The sequence below is a fragment of the Metopolophium dirhodum genome, chromosome 1, assembly GCF_019925205.1.
Source record: "Metopolophium dirhodum isolate CAU chromosome 1, ASM1992520v1, whole genome shotgun sequence".
In the NCBI taxonomy this organism is placed as follows: Eukaryota; Metazoa; Arthropoda; class Insecta; order Hemiptera; family Aphididae; genus Metopolophium; species Metopolophium dirhodum.
Window position 1 is genome coordinate 25,822,377 of NC_083560.1, and position 19,475 is coordinate 25,841,851.

Sequence of the window (19,475 nt, forward strand, 5' to 3'; positions counted from 1 at the left end):
AAATTAATGTACTAACTGGTGAATTCCGTGAATACTGAATTCAAGAAATTGTATCATATAGGATACATGTTATAAATTATGGAATTTAATTTTTGTATCTCCATGGACACAACATATTGTAGTTACTGGGAAATCAATTTAACTGATGAAATTACTTAAGTTATACATTAAAACATTTATTAAGACTTACTTTGATGAGTTTGTTAATTTATTTGAACACGAGACGAGCTTTCGCTCTTCGAGATCGATTGAACAAAACGAAAAAATGGTTATCACAATCACTTTACTGATAAGCATCAATCATGTGGTATCTGTCTAACTGAAATCTGTTCACATTCCCGCCAAATATTGTTTTTTTGGTCTATCACGAATATATCAAGTGTAGCCAATAGTCCGATAATAAATAATTTTTCAAATGTCACGAAATTTATAGTACACACATTATGTATCTAGTAAAATACAAAATCTTTTTAAGGGTAATAATTAATGGCATAGTTAATGAGATGTATTCGAAAAACGATAATTCAAACTATTTTATTATTTAAAGTAATATACATTTCTATCGTAGCAAAATAAATATAACTTATAAAATAAACTTGGTAATAATATAGGCTGACAGATACCGCTCAATATCGTTTTTTGCATGCAAATTTCACACAATCGTTACCACTAGACCTAGTACCTAGGTACTCAATGACGAGGTACGTTCAATACATTGTACAGACCCACAGTAAGATATCAGAGAGGTTACCTACCTATTGCTCTAGTTGTCCACATGATTTTTGTAAAAACAGACATTGGGCAGTTTGAATTTAGCTTTACAAGAGTTGGAACCGACTTAACTATTTTTAGATCATTATATATTTGACTAAAATATTTGGCTTTCATTTCAATCAGTTAACTTGGTTAATATAATATTTTTTATGATGTACATGTTTAACAGATATTTTATCGGAGTTGGGGCTTTCGGGTATGTACAAAATATATTATGTTATATGTGTTATGATAACAAAAACTTATATAGTAGTTATTTTTAATAATGATGTGTTGTCAATTAAAGATTATTACAACTTTTATTATATAATTTGGATAAAATAAGAAAACTATTTTATAATGATTGGCATAACATTTGGTCAATAAGCATCAAGTACCAATATATTTATGATATTTTATATGTACTTACCTATAGATAGTTCTGGATTCGTAAACTTCTGTATTGCACGTCAATTTAGTAAGTAATTTAAAGTGATAATTGTCTATAAATTACAATTTTTAAATTTGTAAATATTTTTTATACGGGTTAGTTGTACACAACAATATTATATTATACGTTTGAAAGCATTTTTAAGAAAACTTTAAAATGTATAGCTTACATATTCACATATTGTGATGATGTTTCGGTCATTTTATTTTGTTTCTGATTATGATTCCCTTCCTGCAGAATTCTCCACATAATTCTTTTAGTTTTTCTTTGATCATTAATTCAAATCTTAAAACAATCTTTATGCATTGTTCTTCAGCACACCGATTTTTATCAAGATCTTCTTTTCGAAAACTCTCATGATTCATATCATCCGGTTTTGTGATTAATGGATGATGAAATGGTAAAAGTTCCACGTGGCTATTTAGAACTTTGTAAAGAATTGTTTTTAACATAGGTACTTTTTTATTTTTGAACTTACACTATTGTTAATTACAGGGGTAGGTGGGTGTAGCGCAGTTTCTGCAGATAGGTTTGTTTGTGGGGCTAGTGTAGTGTATGAGTAAGGGGTAATTATGTGGGTGACCTAGAATTGGCTACTTCATATTAGTAATAGTACATGTAATCTTTCGTATCATCCACTGTCATTAGTCTATGCAATTACACTTACTTGTAAAAATAGTATATATCAAATATATGATAAGTTTGTATATTTTATCGATTTAGCATTTATTAGTTATGGGTAACTTTAAGAAATGGTCCTGCAAGGATGGATGTGAGCTTGGATTTTAGAGCACTGATCAATAATCATGCATGTATGAAAAAGTAGGTTTTAAAAATACCAATATGTCTCCTTTTGCTTCTAAGTCCAAGTAGTTGTAATTTGGTGTAATACAACGATGATCCAAAACCACTATTGTATAGCAAAAGAATCGTTATATTTATCGTCAATGCTACTGTATCGCTATATACACTTGTAATAATTTTAGTTGTCGAATGTAATATATTAATTATATATAAAATCACAAGTCTACTACTATTTAAATGTAAAACTAGTTTATGACACTTAATATCTATGTACATTCCTCTATAATTATGTATTCATAAATGATAAAATGATAAAATCGTAGATCCCATAGGAGGTATAACCCGATATGGAGTTATTTACTGTCATGAACTGAGATAATATGGACAGGAAACAGCACTCGTATCAGTGGCCCAGTTTGCGTACGGAAATTCCGTTTAAAGGGAAATTGGGAGGCTATAGTGCCAGTAACTTGTCTTATCCCGGCGTATAATTCCCGTAGTCCTATATATTATGTATTTAAATTTTTGTCTATGATCCTATATATAAACGTTTATGCAAATCCCTATACCAAAATTCTAATTATAATAATTCTGCACTAGGATCAGAGTGATCCGCCAATTTCCCCTACCATACAAAATCTGTACGAAAACCGAATTGGTACCCCCACACCGACCAACCACGTCGTTTCTATACCATATTATCTTAGTTCATGCTTACCGTAAAATGTCTATAATATAATAATATGATAATAATATTATATTTTATAACAAGTTTATATTTCATGAATTTGCTGTCAATCATCACTTGTATGGATGGTTATCATGAAAAATTTACTATACCAGAAGATTTAAATGAATATAGGAACAGTTTGGGAAGCAAAGGAATTGCATTTGTAGGTGAGTATTTGCCATTATTATACTAAATTCCCACCGTATTATAGTTTACGATTTTAATAAACACACTTTTCTGATAAAGAAATCAAGCATGGATGATGCTACCGCAACCATTGTAATTTTCTTTTAATCAACTTTTGTTTTTGCGTCCTACGCACTGATTATTATTTACAGGTTACTCAACGACCCTATGTACATACATAACAAGGGTGGTGCGCGAACATTTTGATTTAAAACAGCAGATAAACGATAGGAGAAAAGCTTCTAACGCTCCAACCTCCAAGCGTGGTTAACAAAGTGGCCGCTGATTCGCGCGTTTCTGGTGGTGAATTGTTGTGATGGTTTCGCAAAATAATGCGTTTGTACTTTGAAATGTATTAGAATGATGTTGTATACGAGTTTTAGAACACCTGTTTTTGAAAAAAAAACAAAAGGTTTCTAGATATACTATCAAATTGCTAGCGGCCACTTTTTATTCTTCCGACTATATAATGCAAATGCGCTAACTTTAATTCTTACTATGGCAAAATCGTTAATATTTCGTGCATCAAAAAATAAACTTAGTTGAGTAACGTCCTGTATATCTTGTGTCAATCGTCGTCCTACGTGATGATTATTGTGATAATACTATTATAATTACATGATGGCTGCATAGATATTAAACATATTATGTACCCATGCGACATTAATCCAAAATCGTCAAGCCAACATAATGGAGAGAAAAACGACGTTTGTTTCTAGTACGGCGAGAGAGAAGTATAGTGTAATTACGTTTCATAAATTAATTTATATTGTGAACAAGCTTAATATTAAATATTTCTCTAACTTAACTTTCTCGATCAAATAAGATAAAAGTAAACGCTGGATTATCATGGAATTCTATTAGCCAAAAAATTAAAAATAAACAGAAAATGTTGCTGATAATTTATTATAAATTAGTTGAGGAAAACGGTAAAGCTTAAAGCTTAATATTTAAGCTTTATTCGAAAATAACGTCAAAGCCATCAATAGTATAGACAGCAAATTTATTAAATTTAATTGGCAGTGATGGAGTTAAGATACATTATAGAACAATTAACGTATCAAAACCTTTTAAACAACTTCTATACGATGTTTTTTTAATATACAACGGTCGTAATCAAAGTAATCTACAGTATTGCCGAAAAAATTAAAACAACTTCTCCATGAAATGTATAGCTTGACTTATCTGAATTTTATTAGGTAGGTACCCATATAACATTTTGTGCAACCAAAAATAACATATAGTACAACATAATATAATATGTATCAACATTTCATTAATATTTTATTGGAACATGTAAAATTTAATGTGAGTTGCATGCCGCAAGCGTGTACAAATAGTATTACTGCAATACCTGCCATGTTATTTCTAATAACAAAGAAACACCATTTTATTAAGCACATCTTTTGAAACATAGATGTGTTGTCACACGTCACAATGCTAATCAAATGTGTTCAAGTAATGTGTATGGAACATCAAAAATCACATACACATAATGTCATGTTGATACATTCTTTTACTATTCCAATAAATATTCTATATATTATATGTGCTTAAACAATATGGCATTATATAATTTATTATTATAATATTTTATTTATTAGACATTGTATTTTAACATTAAAACAATATTAGTTATATATATTTTAAATTCTGAGCGGAATGAAGAATCTAGTGGTTAGAGTACTGCAATTTCAACATTTAGTTCCGTATCTTTTGGAAAATTGGACCAGGATGGTACTTTAGAAAGGTCATTTTTCGATTTTCTTGATAATTATTTAATACCACAGGAAAAACTACTAAAAATGATATTTTAATTTCTAACGTTTTGTTTATCAATTATCACCACAGAAAATAAAAAATATGCAAAAATATGCATTTAAATTTTTATGAGATAAACACAAAAATACAGTTACAAAAAAAATTTTTATTTGTTGAAATACATCAGAAATACATCGGCTGTTTGTCTTAAGGGTCACGTTGTCAGTTTTTCAAAGTCAGCTTTGGAATATGAAATTAAAACTCAATGTTGTCATTTAAAAAAGTAAAAAACTTAAGAAATTATAAGGATAAAAATATTTTAAAATAGAATTTTTTAAATAAAACGTAGTTTTTTAACAACTTGACACTATGTAAATAAATATTTTCGAAAAAAATAATACTTTTTGAAATATAGAATGTTTTATGATCAAATATTCACGGTGTATAAATCAATAATTATTTTTGTCATGAATAGGTTTTGTGTATGGATCACGTGAAATGACCGAAAAAGAAGGTATTTATCTAAGAAAATATAAATTAAAATAGTTAAATGTTTAAAAAGAAATCTATTACATCGAACAACCCATAAATTACATACATTTTACAAAGTATACCTACAACATGATGAATTATTTCACAAAATAAATAAATGCATAAAAAATAATTATAATAATAATAACTAGGGAGCGGATGTTTATGCTCCAAAAAATTAAAAAATATGCATGCAATTATGCTCTTTAAAGTTTAAAAATATGCTTAGAATTTATTAAAAATATGCATCAAAAAAATTTTTATTTACAACTTATTTTGTTTATTAACAATTAAAAATATATAGGTATAAAATAATTATTCTTAAAATTAAAACTTAAAAAAGGACTGTTGGTGAATTTTTTGTTAATCTGAAAATAATAAAGATGGGTAGATATTAGAATCCAAGTACTAACTAAGCATTAAATAATTTTAAAATATACCTAGTAATTGGGAATTGCACTGGATGATCAATGTTTTCTTTAAATTATCAAAAGTAAATTTTCTTCTGTTATCCGATAGCAACATTTTGAATTTTGAAAAACTGCGTTCTACATCGGTAGATGAGACAGGAGCATATTTGAAACATGTTAGGTCTGACGTAGTTAGTTCTTCTTCCAAGTCTTGAATAGTAACATGATTTTTTCCTGCCAAAATGTTTGAAATTGTATTCAATTTCTTCAGTCCATGATTTTTATCATAAACGCTATCAAGTTTGGTTTGTATAGATTTTCCTACATTTCCTGGGACTTGAAAAATTTTAGCTTTAACTTCTTCGACTATTAAAATAGAATCTGTCAATAGGACGCCTTGTTTTTCCAAGCTAGTAATTTTATCCACTAAAAATCCGAAGTGTGTTTTAATGAAAATTAAATCATTTTTTATAGTTGGATCTTCCATCAACGATTTTGTAATATTAACGGAACTTGCATCATTTTTATCAAAGGTTTGCATAACTCTAAAAAATGTATCAAAGTGATCACAATAATATGCCGCTGCGTCCAACCATGTACCCCAACGTGTAATAATTGGTTGAGGTGGTAAAGAAATTTCAGGAGCAATAGTTTGAAAAGCATTTATTCTTGATGGAGCCTTTAAAAACACTTTTTTACCATTAGAAATTAAACTATCGACTTTTGAAAAATGTTTACGCACTTCCTCTGAAATACGATGCAACCCGTGTGCAACACAGGTGATATGAATCATTTTTGTGAATAACGATTGTAAAACTTTTGCAGCCTTCACCATATACGGCGCAGCATCCGTGACAAATAATAAAACATTTTCCCGGCATATTTTATCTGGCCAAAGAAGTAAAAGAGAATCTTCAAACAACTTACATATGCCTTGATGATTGGCTTTCTCCAAAATTTCGGATGCAAGAAGAAATATTTGTCCTGGTTCATTTATCTCTAATGTCCCGATAATGACATTGGCAATATATCGACCCTCCACGTCAGTCGTTTCGTCAATGCTTATCCAAATTCTATTATTATTTACATAGTCACGGATTTTTTGAATTGTTTTATTATAAATTTCGGACACATAATTTTTTCTTAATGTGGATTCGTCTGGAATATCATGCTTTATATATTTGCTTAAAAATTCACGAAAGGCTTTATTGTTAATTTTTTTTAATGGGATATTCGCACGTAAAAGCGAAGAACACAAATCCTCATAAAAAGGTAATTTTTTTGTAATATTTGAAACAAGTTGCTGTTTGTTAATTGTTGACAACGATTTATCTTTGGAATTTTTTATATGTTTATTTGTATTAATATGCTGAAGAACTAAAAAACGTCGATCACCGTTTACTGAAATATCGCACAATGTACAATATAAAACAATTCCATCGGTAGTAAAAAATTTAAATTCAGAAACAAAATTACGAAGTCTCGACGATTTGGAATTAATTTTCGGCATTTTTAAGTAAATAGGTATAAAACTTTATACAATATAGAAACACTTAGGACGAAAACGAAACTATAACACAACTGAAACGCAACACGAGTACACAGCACAACGAATGGTAGAACACAACTTCAATTAACGAAATTGTTCGATACCGACTCCGGCGATAACGGTGTTTTATATTTATTTTTGTCGCGGGACAATGTGGATAAGGCGATAACTTATCGAAGAAATTGAAATAATCGCTATTCCCGCCACCGCCACCGCCGCCGGGAAGTTTTGAACTATTAATTACGCATGTCGAGTCCGTTAATATATTACTATAATATTAGTATATCACGAAAAACCTCAAATATGCACTAAAAACATGATAAATTTAAAAATATCATCAATCAAATAAAAAACGAACAAATATGCGAAAATATGCAAAATCAAATTGGTAAATTTGAATTCTTAAGGTGATGAAACAAATTTATATCTTACTCCGCATTGATTTAAATGTTACTAAAAAATATGCATAAACATCCGCTCCCTAATAATAACAGTTAAATAATAGGTACACAGTTACATGTATTTATTATGCAATGAAAGGCGTAAATATGCCATGATAGCTTTATAATCTGTTATTTGGATGGATTTATATTTTATTTCTTTTAAATTGAATTAACAAAAAAATTATTTGACGATAATAATGTATCCACTTTTTTAGAATCTATTATATTTCATAGTCTATAATAGGTCTCATAAGAATGGAAGTTGATTTATCAAACTGTTGAACAACCAAATTAATTTGATGTTCAAAGTTCATTATAAGGTTTTACAATATTATTAACAACAACAAGCATATCATTTTGTAAAAAAAAAAACTTTTCCTTTTTTGTAAATATGTTAGGTATATTATATCCTATATTAATACAAATGTATTAAATAAGACATACAGGGTGATTTATTATGCGTAAAACACTCATTATCTTAAAAAGTATTAATGTTTTTGAAAATATTTTTTAACATAGTTTCAAGTTGTTAGAAAAAGAACATTTTTATTAAAAAATTATATTTTTTATCCTTATAATTTTTTAAGTTTTTTACTTTTTTGAATGACAGCATAGTTTTAATTTCATTTTCCAAAGCAGAATATTTTTCTAAGTATTTTAATACATAAATATCGAATTTAGGTCAAGTAGTTTATGAGTTATAAGTATTTAAGGTTTAGACAAGCGGAGTTGTGGACACACATTTGCGGGGTAACCCCATACCACTCCACTCCGCTCATCTAAATTTTAAATGCTTATACCTCATAGACTACTCGCCCTAAATTAGATTTTTATGAATCAAAATACTTAGAAAAATATTCTGCTTTGGAATATGAATTTATAACTCTATGCTGTCATTCAAAAAAGTAAAAAACTTAAAAAAATATATAGATAAAAAATATTTAAAAATATAATTTTTCAATAAAAACTTAGTTTTTTTTAACAACTTGAAACTATGTAAAAATATATTTTCAAAAACATTAATACTTTTTGAGATAATGATTGTTTTACGCTTTATGAATCACCCTGTATAGCGGACTGCTCACCATGTCAGTTGCCAATTTCACACAGTTCACTACTCAGTACAATGTGTATATAGCTATTTTTGAAAGGATACATATTGAATCACATTAAATAAAAGGAATACAAATAAAATAGAATAAAACATCAATTGTAACTGTTAGTAGTTTAAATAGATATATTTTTTTTTTTTTTTTTATTTAATTAATAATAACAATAATTTATTAATTTATCTACCTCATTAAGCAATGCTTGTGGCGAGGTAGTTGAGTTGATAGTGTACAATATAATATAATATTTAAATTAAAAACAAAGAAAATAAATATGATAAGATTAACAAAGAAGAACAAAATTTGTGATTAGCAACAATATTAAATACTTAAATTCTACATAATATATAATTAAAGTTCAAGTAATAAGTAATTAACAATAGCTTTTTTATTAGTTATAAAATTATACTTATTTACATTACTAGAAATAATTTTTTTTAGGTACAGCGGCAATGAGTTGAAATTTGTTGGACCTAGATAGTCCACAAATTTTTTCCCAAAACTCTTATTAGTGTAGTTTACTTGCATGTCATATGACCTATTTTCCCTTTTATTATTTTTTTGGAAACCAAAGTTATCAATTTGGAACATAATAGAGAACTGCTTGTATAAATATCTGACCGGCAGAGCTTTAAAAACTTTATAATTAGTAGTAGACGAACCATATAATTCCTTTTTATTCAAACAAATTCTTATGGCGAGATTCTGTTGAATCTCAAGAGGCCAGATTGCATTGTCAGTACAACCACCCCAAACTATTAAACCATACTGGAAAATTGATTTGTATAGTGAATTATATACAATACGCAAAATTTCTGTTGGTAAAAGTTTGTTCAGTTTAAATAGTTTGGAAATAATAGATCTTAACCTCATAACTAAATATTCGACATGCAATTTCCAACGGAGATTACAATCAATAATTAGACCTAAATATTTCACTCGAGTGACTCTTATTAATTTTTGGCAGTTGCATAAGTTTAAATTTAAATCGCTAGTATCACAAGAGTGGATATAAATGTCATTGAGCGGAATGGCTGAGTTATAAATTGAAAAGGCAACAAATACACTTTTATTTATATTCAAAGTGAGTTTGATATTATTCAATTCTTTAAATATGTTATTTACTCCTATTGTTGCTTTGTAATGAACATTGTCCCAAGTGTTGCTGGAGAATAAAAGGCAGGTGTCATCAGTATAAGTGGTAATTAGACCATCAATACTTAAGTTACAAATGTTGTTTATATATAGGATGAACAAAACTGGACCTAAAACACTACCCTGGGGCACTCCGTATTTGATAACTCCCTCATTGCTCAAGACGCCATTAATCGATACCACTTGCTTTCTATTCATTAAATAATTTTCGAACCACATAAGGCTATCTTTTGTTATTCCGAAACTAGGTAAGATTTTTAAAAGTTCTGCATGATTTACTGTGTCGAAAGCTTTTGCCAAATCTAAGAAGACTGCTATTATTTTTTTATTTTGGTCCAGCTCCTTGTATAAAAATTTTATCGTAGTATATAGAGCTCCAGTCGTGCTTTTACCAGGACGAAAACCAAATTGATTTTTGGATGATAGTTTATTCTTTTCTAAGAATGTTATTAGTCTGGTTTTTATAATTTTTTCAAACATTTTTGAGAAATTACACAGCATAGATATAGGTCTATAGTTGCTAATATTCTCTTTATTTCCAGTTTTATATAAAGGTTTCACGATTGCAATTTTAAATTTATCCGGGAAAATACATTGTTTTAAGCATAAATTTAGTATAAATATGAGTGGCTCTACTATGTAAGGCGCAATATGTTTTACAAGCTTGACCGATAATTTATCAAATCCAGCTGCAGTTTTATCTTTAAAATTATTTATTATATTAAGGACCTCTGTTCTTTCTATAATTTTTAAGAAATCTTCATTAAAAGAAACATTTTGAGAATTTGAAATATTTTCATTAATGTTATGCGTATTATTTTTGAATTTAGTAGCTAAGTCTTCCCCAATACCTTAGAAAAAAGAGTTGAAAATATTAGCTGTATTTAAAGGGTCTACTTGGGTGTTAATTATTTGACCATTGCTTTCAATATTATTCTTGAAAATTTCATTACTTATGTTAATACTATTTTTTGTTAAATTATTAATTAATTTCCATGTAAGTTTTGGGTTAGTACTTATATTAGAAAATTCCGATTTGTAGAAACTTATCTTTCTGGCTCTTAGTAATGTAGTAAAATGATTTCGATATTTAGTGTAATACTGACGTAATTTTATATTGTTAGGATGTTTACTAACCATTTTGGAAAGGTCGTTTTTACGACGTGCTGAAGTTAAGAGTCCTTTAGTTATCCATTCTTTAATAATTTTGTTTTTTGAATTTAACTTTACTACAAAACTGGATTTATCAATAGAAGTGTTTAATTTTGTATAGAATATATCAATTAATTCATTTACATTAGTTGAATTATTAAGGAAAGACCAATTTTCTTGTTTAAGGAGCGTACATAAGAGGTTGTAATTAACATTTTTTTTAATAATTGTGTTTTCATACTTAGGCCTGCTTGATATTGGCACTGCAGTAAAAATAGAAAAATGGTCTGTAATAAATGTCTGAATAACTCCTGCTACAATTTCATTTGAATTTATATTATTTGTTTTGATGAAGATATGATCCAAACACGAATTCATGCCTGTCAGTGGTATTCTAGTGTATATATTTACAAATGATTTGTAACCGTATTCGGCCAACATATCAAGATAACCATTATTAGTGTTTCCTAGAATATCAATGTTCATATCACCTATTAAGAACGAATAACCTTTATCGGAGTTTTCATTATCAAAAATATCACGTAAATTGGTAATGAAGTCATTAATGTTACCCGCTGGTGACCTATAGACACAGTATAGTAGTAAAGGTGTATTATTTATACATAAAGACAATTTAATGATATTGCTTTCAAGATAACCGAACTCAACTAAATCAACCGATAAGCTACACTTAACGAAAATGATCACACCGTCATTTTGATTGCGTTTAGTGGTTGAAAAATAAGTAGTATAATTAGGTATCGTATACTCGCAGTCCTCTACATTATGCCATGTTTCGGTTAGAATAAGTATGTCTATTTTTTTATAACTTGTATCATTCTCTAAGTATAATAAGAGTTCATCAAAATTTGCATTGACGCTGCGTATGTTAGTACACATTACATTAAAGAAATCTGCATTTATGTTAGTATTAAAATTAAAATTATTCAAGATATCAGTTAAGGATTCAAAATATTTAGTATTATAATTATTATATTTTTCAACTACATCTAGTATATTATTCATTATAAATAAGATAAATTAAAACTTAAATTAAACAAAAATTTGGAGGTAAATAACAAATAATATTTATACAATTTTAGTAATTGAGATTTCATTATCAATAATAATTAATTTTGAATTGTCATATTTTTTGCAAAAAATTGTATTGTTCTTAAACCAGACATATTTGTAACCAACCTGTTTCGCTGCCGTTTTTGTTTTGAAAAATAAATTTCTAAACGTATAAGTCATTTGATCGTTAAAGTATATTGCCGCGCCAATCCATGTCGAGTCCACATCTTTCACTGCTAGTTTCTGTTTTTTCGCTATTTCCATAAAGTTATTTTTTTCATTCACCATATAAATCATATAAAATAATATTTTCAAAAAGTGCATAATTTATTAGTTTATAATACAAAGAAGAAGTTGTATTCTTAAAGTTAAATGTTGAAATGGTAATTTATAATGGTGTAGACGAAAAGACTTATTGTTTTTTTAATATTATATTACATAACTTTCGGAGGGGATATATTCCCTCTTTTATTAAATATTTTATCTCCTGAAAATAATTCTCATATTTAAAAGATCCATAAATTATGTCAACAATTATTGTCCAAACCACCATGTATTTGTACAAACAGATGTATAAGTTTTATGGCGAGAATTCTGAAAACAGATTTGAATTTTTCGTCAAGTCATAATTCCCACGATTTTGATATTATCCCCCAAATTCCTAAAAATGTCATATTAAAAAAGAGTATTTAAAGATTTTTGTATTTAAAATTTCGGAGAAACCAAAATTCACCATAGCATCAATGTTTTGTAACTTCCGTTGCATATTGGGACATGTATAGATACTAGATAGGTTAGATATAAAATGTTATAAATATAAGTTACAATTTATTTTTTATTTTAATTTCTAGTTTTATTAGCTAGATTCTACAAGGATAACTTTAAGATGAAATCTAAAAGTAAGTATTATTGTTCTATTCCATTGTTTTTATTATTATTTACATACATAATTTGTAGTAGAAAGTAGTTAACTATATTCACTGCAATAGTTTAACAAAATTATATATTTGTGTTTACAATGCATTGCAATTAGGTACATGTAATGAGTGTAAAAAACAACCCTACTGAATACCTACTGTATTTATTTTTTAACTTATTTACAGACAACCTTTATAGCCCAATTGATTATTGTCGTAAACGCAGTGAGTATAAATAATTAAATATAAAATCATAACATCGTAAATAATTCAACATAAGTACATATTAATAAATTACATGTTAACCAACATATCATAGGATGGTATGATTTGATTTATTATATATAATATATACTAGCTGACTCGGCAAACGTTGTTTTACCATATAAATTAGAATTAGAATTGGAATTACACGGGCGTATTTTTAATAACATTTTCTAGACATCTTTTAATAATAAATAATATATAAATACTAAATACTACAAAATATCTTTGTATACAACGCTCACAGTTTTTTTGTCATTAGACAGTACAAACATGCTTTCTTTAGAGGTTACTCTTGGAAGAGCAACATATAATTGACAATGTGAAAAACACTCAACGCTCAATTCTAAGCCTGCAACGTTTAAAGTTTGACAATGTGATTTATAAATGGTCATTGCAAAAGATATCTTTACCGAAAATTGTAGGCGTTTAAATTGGAACAATAAATTCGATGGTATCAGAGGAATTCAGGGAATCAATAATAATAATAAACTAATAATACTAAAATACTAATAATAATTAAATAATAATTTAGTTTATTGTTGCAGATTAAAATAACAATAGTGTATTATAATATATTGGTTACTATTGAGTGGGCTAATGAAAAGGTTCTAAATCCAATTTTTTCAAAAATTGTTTTTTTGCATAAATTTATTTAATTTTCTTCACTTTTTTTCCAGTTTTTTTGGTTCTATAAAATGTGTGGATGTCTAATACTTAATATTAACAATGTATCTTACAATAATTGTATTTATTTATTCATTAAAATGATGGTTAAATTCATAAGATAACCGGAAAAAAGATATTGGGTTTTAATGTTGAGAATTGCTCTGCTGAAAAATTTGATATACTCATTAATCTCAACCCGCGAATTTGGTTTATAGGGCATGTTTCTTGATTTGTATTATTATTTTTTGTCAATATACAGTGTGATCACGATAAGTGGAAACACTGAATAACTATGTGCAGGCTTCATATATTTCAATTCTGCTTTTTTGGCTAACTATTAAACATTATTATACACATTTTCAAATAATTAGACTATTTTTGTGACAGTTAATTTTACGCTTGCGCACAATATTTATTTTTTTTTAATGGCATGACCTATTTTTGACTACAAATAATTTTTTTTTGTATTTTTCTAATGAATTTCAGTGGTTGAATTTCTATTCTAAGTTAAAAAATGGCCGAGTTATAGTAATCTGATTTGCATGGATATTTTTATTATTACGTATTTATTATTATTAAATACGTATTTCATAATCAATTACACCGACGCAAATAACATAAAATCAGATTACTAAAACTCGGCCCTTTTTTAACTTAGAATAGAAATTCAACCACTAAAATTCATTAAATAATACAAAAAAAAATAATTTGTGGTCATAAATAAGTCATGCGATTAAAAAAAAATATTATTGTGCACATTCGTAAAATTAACTGTCACAAAAATAGTCTAATTATTTGAAAATGTGTATAATAATGTTAATAAGTTAGTCAAAAAAGCAGAATTGAAATATATGAAGCCTGCACATAGTTATTGAGTGTTTCCACTTATCGTGATCACACTGTATGTCTGTATATCTAATATATAAAATTCTCGTGTCACAGTGTTAGGGAAACAGCGCGAACGATTTTGATCAAATTTCTTAGGTTTGTAGGTAGATTTGTAGGTCTGAGGATACGTTTTAGGCCCATTTAAAAAGGGAATTGATCACCCCCCGGGTGGTGGCTGAGACACGATTGAGCATAAAACACCTTTTCTGCGACACAATTGAGCCAAATTGTCGGCGTATCAAAGGAAATCGGAATACAAAAGAAAACGGACACGATTGAGCATAAAAAACTCTGCAACGTTGCCATTTTCCATTTTAAACTATATAATAGAAAAATATTTATTTAAATAAGAACTCAAACAAGAATTTTGAGATTTACTTTATTTGTATGTTATTGTATTTTTTATTAAGATATTAGGATTAAAATACAAATCAGGATTTTTATAAAATGATAAAGACAGTTACGTGATACGAATTATTGTGATATGGTGTATGTGGTTACCGCGATTTATTTTTATTTTATATTTTACTATAATTATTAATTACTAATCGTTATTTTTAATAAAGGAATTAAAAACTAATACTTTATTTTATATTTATCTTGCTTACTTTACATAATATTGTGAAAAAATTCAACAGGTACACTATAAATTTAATTTTAATAAAAATTTACAAATTTTACCGTAAATTTGGTAAATTTACCAAAAAAATGTTTTACGTTAAATCCACATCTCTAGTTGTAGGTAATAATGAATACAAAAAATCACATGTTTAAAGTGCAGTTGTTATAAACTATAATTGTAAATTTTAAAGAAAACTGTAAGTACTGGCCGAAAAAGGAACGGCAAGTTTTGGCCGAAAAGGGGCTGTGAATCAGAATTTTTATCCGGGCAACAGAAAAGTTCAGATAATTTTGAACACCATACACCGAATATTAAAATATTAAAATAAAGAATTGATCAAAGTTTGAGTCATATAGAGTTTGTACGTTTAACGGGCAACGGAATGCACGAGATCAGCTAGTAAACTATAAATACAAGTTACAATGGGTTTATTTTAAATAATATTATTAATACAATTTATTATTTTAATTGACTTTGATGCGGTCCTATGAGGAGCCGCGAGGATGAGGTGGTGAGGTGTCAGGTGACCACAACAAAATTATAGACACGAAAACAGCTTTTGGGGGTGAAGGTTGATTTTTTTATTAACGCGGACAAAACAAAAAAAAAAAACCACAAAAAAAAAAACAAGAAGAAAAAAAAAAAAGACGATGGTTGCGGGGACGGTTAAAAGAAAGTTCCGTCTCGTGCGGGTCGTCGGTAAAAACTGGTGACATTACAATCCGGTTCACTCAACGGCCGGCCGACGGTTCACAGCGCGGGTGTCGCGCGCCGGCGTCGTCCATCGTCGATTGGCGGTTTGTTTGAGAAGCGTTGCGCGGCTTTCCGCGTAAAAGGCTATTTGAATTCAAACAGCTATTACGCGGGACCGCGTCATACTCCCCCCCCAAACTGCCAACGGCGGTGGTGTTCCGGCCGTTGCCGGTGTTGTCAAAGGGTGTGTGTGTGGAGGGTGGGTGTGGTAGACACCTGTCCGTGGGCACGTTTTTCCAGCTGTGTTCAGCGGACGTGGCCCTGGTGGTGTCTAGTCATGTTGGGGGGACGTGGGGGGGACTGAAGTACATGAGGCTGACCTCCATGTCTTCAGTGCCAGTCATGCCTGCGTCGGTCTCACCTAACAGGTCCGCCTCCTCTTCCGGGGATATCCATATCCGCGGTTTGAGGGGTCGCGGCTGTTGGTTCTTCCGCGGTTCCGGTTGTACAGGAAGTGTTTGTCACTTCCGGTACCGTGACCACGGTTAGGTCCGGTGTCGCAGGTTCTGGCTGTGGCGGGACGGGGGCTGGTGTTGGCGCCGGTTTTTCCAGGCGGTGTTGCTGGGACGTCTGCTTTGACTTGTAGTCCCGCATCCGCTGTTTGTTCCGGCGCTGGCGGGCGTTGAGTGAAGCCGGTGGTGTTGCGTCGGTGGTGTTGTCCCTTATTGGCAGTGGGTTGACGGGCGTTCCTGGAGGCGGGATGGTTGATGTCCTCGGTGCCGGTACTGGTCTCTCCATCAGTGGGTGGGGAGGCAGTCTCGCCGGTGCCCGACTTGTTGTTGTTGGTGGCGCCGGTCGAGTTCGGGTCGCCGGTCGTGCTGCGGCTACTGGTCGTGCCGTGGCCGTCGGTCGAGTCACCCGCCTGGGGCTGCGCGACCTATTGAGCCGCATTGCGGTTGCGGGTTCGCCGCTCGTCGCCCTTTGGAAGACGACGGTCCGGTCCTCCCACCCACGCGTGTAGGCGGCCCACAGTACCGGGTCCCGCTGCAACTGCGCCGTGGTCATCTGGCGGACCCGTGCCGCCGTGGTGGTGTTGGTGCCCTCCTCCATGCTGACTGACCTCAGCAGCTGCTGGCTGCGTTCCAGCAGTTCCGCCGCTTGTTGGAGGGTGCTGGATGTGGCTGGTGGTTGACGCTCCATTGGTGCTATTCCGACTGAAATGATGTACACCAAATGCTATTGTGGATTTATGGTTGGGGTGGGGGTTGGGTGGGGGGTGTTTTGGGCGCTGCGGTGTTTGCGTGTTTTAGGCAGGACACGTGGATCTTGCGTGTTGGCTGTTGGTCTGTGGTGAACACACCTTTGCCTACGCGTTTGTGTAGCTTTACCGGTCCCCACCATTTCGGTGCGAAGCCGGCGTGAAATTTTTTGTGCGCGTTTGACAGGTGGTGTGCCTTGTAGTACACTGTGTCACCTGTTTTGTACTTTGTGTCCGTCGGCCCACCTGTTACCGGTGGTGCGGTCAGTACATCGTTTTCGCGATTCACCCTAGCCATGTTTATTTGTTCGATCGGGTTGTCCGCTGTCCGCGACAGTATCCAGTCCCCCGGCCTTTTGCCCTCTCTCCCGAGGACGAGTACCGATGGTGGATATCCTGTCCGGTCGTTACGCCTGTTCCTGATCGAAAAAAGAATGGGGGCTAGCTTGGTGTCCCAGGTGTTGTGGTTGCCGTCGATGAGTAGCGCGCGTAGACCTTTTTTTAATTCCTGGTTACGGCGTTCGACTGGGTTGGCCCTCGGGTGATATACCGGAGTTGTCCAGCCCTCGGCCCCCCACTGTTCGATCGCTTTACGCATATCGTTTGCTACGAACTGTGGGCCGTTATCGCTTAAGCACACACGGGGGTATCCGAAACGTGAAAAGAATTCTCGTTCAAGCGTTTCGGTTATTGTTTTTGTAGTGGCTGTTCCGAGGGGGTATGCCTCGGTCCATCTACTAAACAGATCCGTGGCGACTAGTATGTATTGTTTTCCCCTACTCGTACGCGGGTAGGGGCCCATGAGGTCTATGCTAACCACCTCCCAGGGGTGTCGGGGTATTCTGGTGGTCGCGGGGTCATCTGCGCGCGTGTTCAGTGGTTTGGTACACGCGCATATGTGACACGACTTGACGTACAGTCGGATGTCGTTTTTTTGTCCTTTCCAAAAAAACCGTTGTTTTACCGCTCTGTACGTTTCTTTCCAGCCCGGGTGGTTTGCGAGTACGTGATCGTGGTATGTCCAGATCACGTTCTGCGTCTTGTCCTTTGGGATGACTACGGGTGTGTGTTCGCCCAAATTTATCCGCAGAAGACCGTCGGTAAAAATGTATTTATTTTTTCTATCCGTGGTACTTCCGGTATTGTGCGCTGGGTCGTCCGTTGTCATGTTGCGCGCTGTGTCTCGTGTATTGGGGTCATTGGCCTGCCATGTCACGAGCATAGCGTGTGTGATTGTGGGACCACTAGTGGTGTTAGCCGGGTCCGTCGTGGCGAACAGGTTGTCGGCCGGTGAGCTAGTAGCAGTGGTGAGTGGTGAGGTGGGTACTCCTACCAGTCGTTCCTCGAGGTGTTCCTCGTCTACCGGTGGCCCGGTGGTTGGGTTGCGGGATAGCATGTCCGGCGCCTCGTTCTGTACGCCGGGCACATGTGTGGTTTTGTAGTCCAGGTTAGCCAGCTGTAGTGCCCACCTGGTTAACTTGGAATTTGTGTTTTTGGCTCGGTGGAGCCATGTGAGTGCCGAGTTGTCGGTGAATAGGTCAAAGCGGCGGGCCTCTAGGTATGGTCTAAACTTGTCGGTTGCCCAGATTATCGCGAGGCACTCGCGTTCTACCGCGGCGTACCTTGTTTGCGTATCACTAAACTTTTTGCTTGCGTAGGCGATTATCCGCCTTTCGTCCGGGCTGTCACCCCGTTGGAAAAGGACGGCACCTGCTCCTATTTCGCTAGCATCGGTTTGTAGGCAAAACGGTTTTCCGTAATCTGGCGTCGACAGTTTTGGCGAATCGTACAGGGCGCGTTTTATTTTGGTAAATGCGGCCTGTTCGGTTTCGGTCCACGACCATTTGGTCCCCTGTTTCAGTCTATTCGTTAGGGGTGCTATGGTGTCCGCGTAGTTGTCGACAAACTGGCTGTACCAGTTGCAAACGCCCAGGAACTTCCGTAGGTCCCTTAGTTTGGTTGATGGGGGGTAGTTTATGATGCCCTCTAGTTTCTCCGGTTGTTTGTCTATTCCTTCGGAGGTGACTAGGTGTCCGAGAAATGAAATTTCGGTGGC

General features: G+C 32.7%; 1 protein-coding gene across 3 annotated transcripts in view; it reads left to right on the top strand.

The window, feature by feature from the left end:
• Nucleotides 1–875: 875 nt before the first annotated feature.
• The window catches only part of LOC132936538 (uncharacterized), a 67,839-nt gene continuing 49,239 nt past the window's right edge, over nt 876–19,475 (top strand). The window contains exons 1-6 of one of the 3 annotated variants that reach the window (XM_061003280.1): nt 876–970; nt 1,190–1,231; nt 2,852–2,905; nt 5,161–5,199; nt 12,960–13,007; nt 13,212–13,250. In XM_061003280.1, the coding sequence (XP_060859263.1) occupies nt 5,184–5,199; nt 12,960–13,007; nt 13,212–13,250 (103 nt within the window). In that variant the 5' untranslated portion in view covers nt 876–970; nt 1,190–1,231; nt 2,852–2,905; nt 5,161–5,183. The remainder of the gene's footprint in view (nt 971–1,189; nt 1,232–2,851; nt 2,906–5,160; nt 5,200–12,959; nt 13,008–13,211; nt 13,251–19,475) is intronic. The other 2 variants (XM_061003279.1, XM_061003278.1) reach the window with 2 other exon arrangements.